Below are 1,283 nucleotides of genomic sequence, written 5' to 3' on the forward strand. Positions count from 1 at the left end.
ACAGACGGACAGACGGACAGACGGACATGGATAAATCAACTCAGCTCGACGTTCTGATCATATAAGTATACATTTTAATGGGTCTATCTCTTTTTGTTCTGGTACTTACAAACATCGGACCAAAGTTATAATACCATTTCATGCTCATGAAAGGTATAAAAAAATAAATGCGTACTAGCATTTTCAATGCGAATTCAATTTAACAAGAACGCAAGAACGTGGGTTTGCAACTTCATCTTTTCATCAATCATGGTTTGCATTTTAGTGCATTTAAATTTGTAGATTCTTGTAAATTCAGAAATTTTAGTTCATAAAAAAGCACTAAAAAGGGCACTAGGCACTAAAACATTTTTTTTGGCGTTTTAATTTTCAAAAAGCACTAAATCTAGTGCTTAAAGCACTAAGTTGGCAACTATGATCGAGATGGTGATCACAATTCGTGGTTATTGGGCGATGCCGGGTATGCTCTGGAACCTTTTCTATTAACACCATATAGAAATCCAGAACCACGGTCTATACAACACGCGTTTAACAAAACACATTCTTCGGCACGTAATATAGTTGAACGAACAATTGGGGTTCTTAAAACTCGTTTTCGGTGTTTATTAGGAACCTTGCAGTACAAACCAAAAAAGGTTGTGAAAATAATTAATGTATGTGTTGCCTTGCATAATATTTGTCGCCACTATAATCTTGAATATGACTATGATGAACCTGAAGAAAACGCCAGCGAAGTAGATAGTGAAGTAGATAGATTTGTACCAACAGACATTAACTTCCAAAGTGAAGCACAAAGAATTAGAGACGAAATTGCGAATATTATATAATATTTTAATAAAAACAAGTATATTTAATAAAAACAAGTATTGTAATTATAAACAATTTTCACAAAAAACTAAACATTTTAAGAATTTTTACTTTTTTCAAATTCGAAACGTTCTAAATCTAACTCAAGCTGTCGCAGTTTAATTTGGTTTCTTTCCAGCAATGCTTCTTCCACTTTTTTATGGTGATTATTCATGTCGCTGCGGATGTTTTCTAAAGTGGCATTAATTTTGTCTAAGCCGCGGTAAACTCGTCTGACGTCGGTCTCGATGTCTTTTTGATTTTTCGCCAGCGCTGCTATGCTTCCAGAAAGGCTTTCATAGAATTTATTTTCCGTTTGCATGAATGCCTTCACGGAATCCTAGAAATATACAAAAGGTATAATATATACATACATACATTAACATATACACATATATACATATGTAAGTATTCATATTTTATTTTGTAATTTACCT

At 33.2% G+C, this 1,283-nt stretch overlaps 1 protein-coding gene across 1 annotated transcript in view; it reads right to left on the bottom strand.

The window, feature by feature from the left end:
• Positions 1-1,277: 1,277 nt before the first annotated feature.
• Positions 1,278-1,283, bottom strand: part of LOC108366254 (uncharacterized) — a 672-nt gene continuing 666 nt past the window's right edge. Inside the window, exon 3 of the mRNA XM_017620586.1 lies at positions 1,278-1,281. Within this exon, the coding sequence (XP_017476075.1) occupies positions 1,278-1,281 (4 nt within the window). The remainder of the gene's footprint in view (positions 1,282-1,283) is intronic.

This window comes from Rhagoletis zephyria, unplaced genomic scaffold (assembly GCF_001687245.7).
Source record: "Rhagoletis zephyria isolate East Lansing unplaced genomic scaffold, Rhagoletis_zephyria_1.1 Rzeph_scaffold_02203, whole genome shotgun sequence".
In the NCBI taxonomy this organism is placed as follows: Eukaryota; Metazoa; Arthropoda; class Insecta; order Diptera; family Tephritidae; genus Rhagoletis; species Rhagoletis zephyria.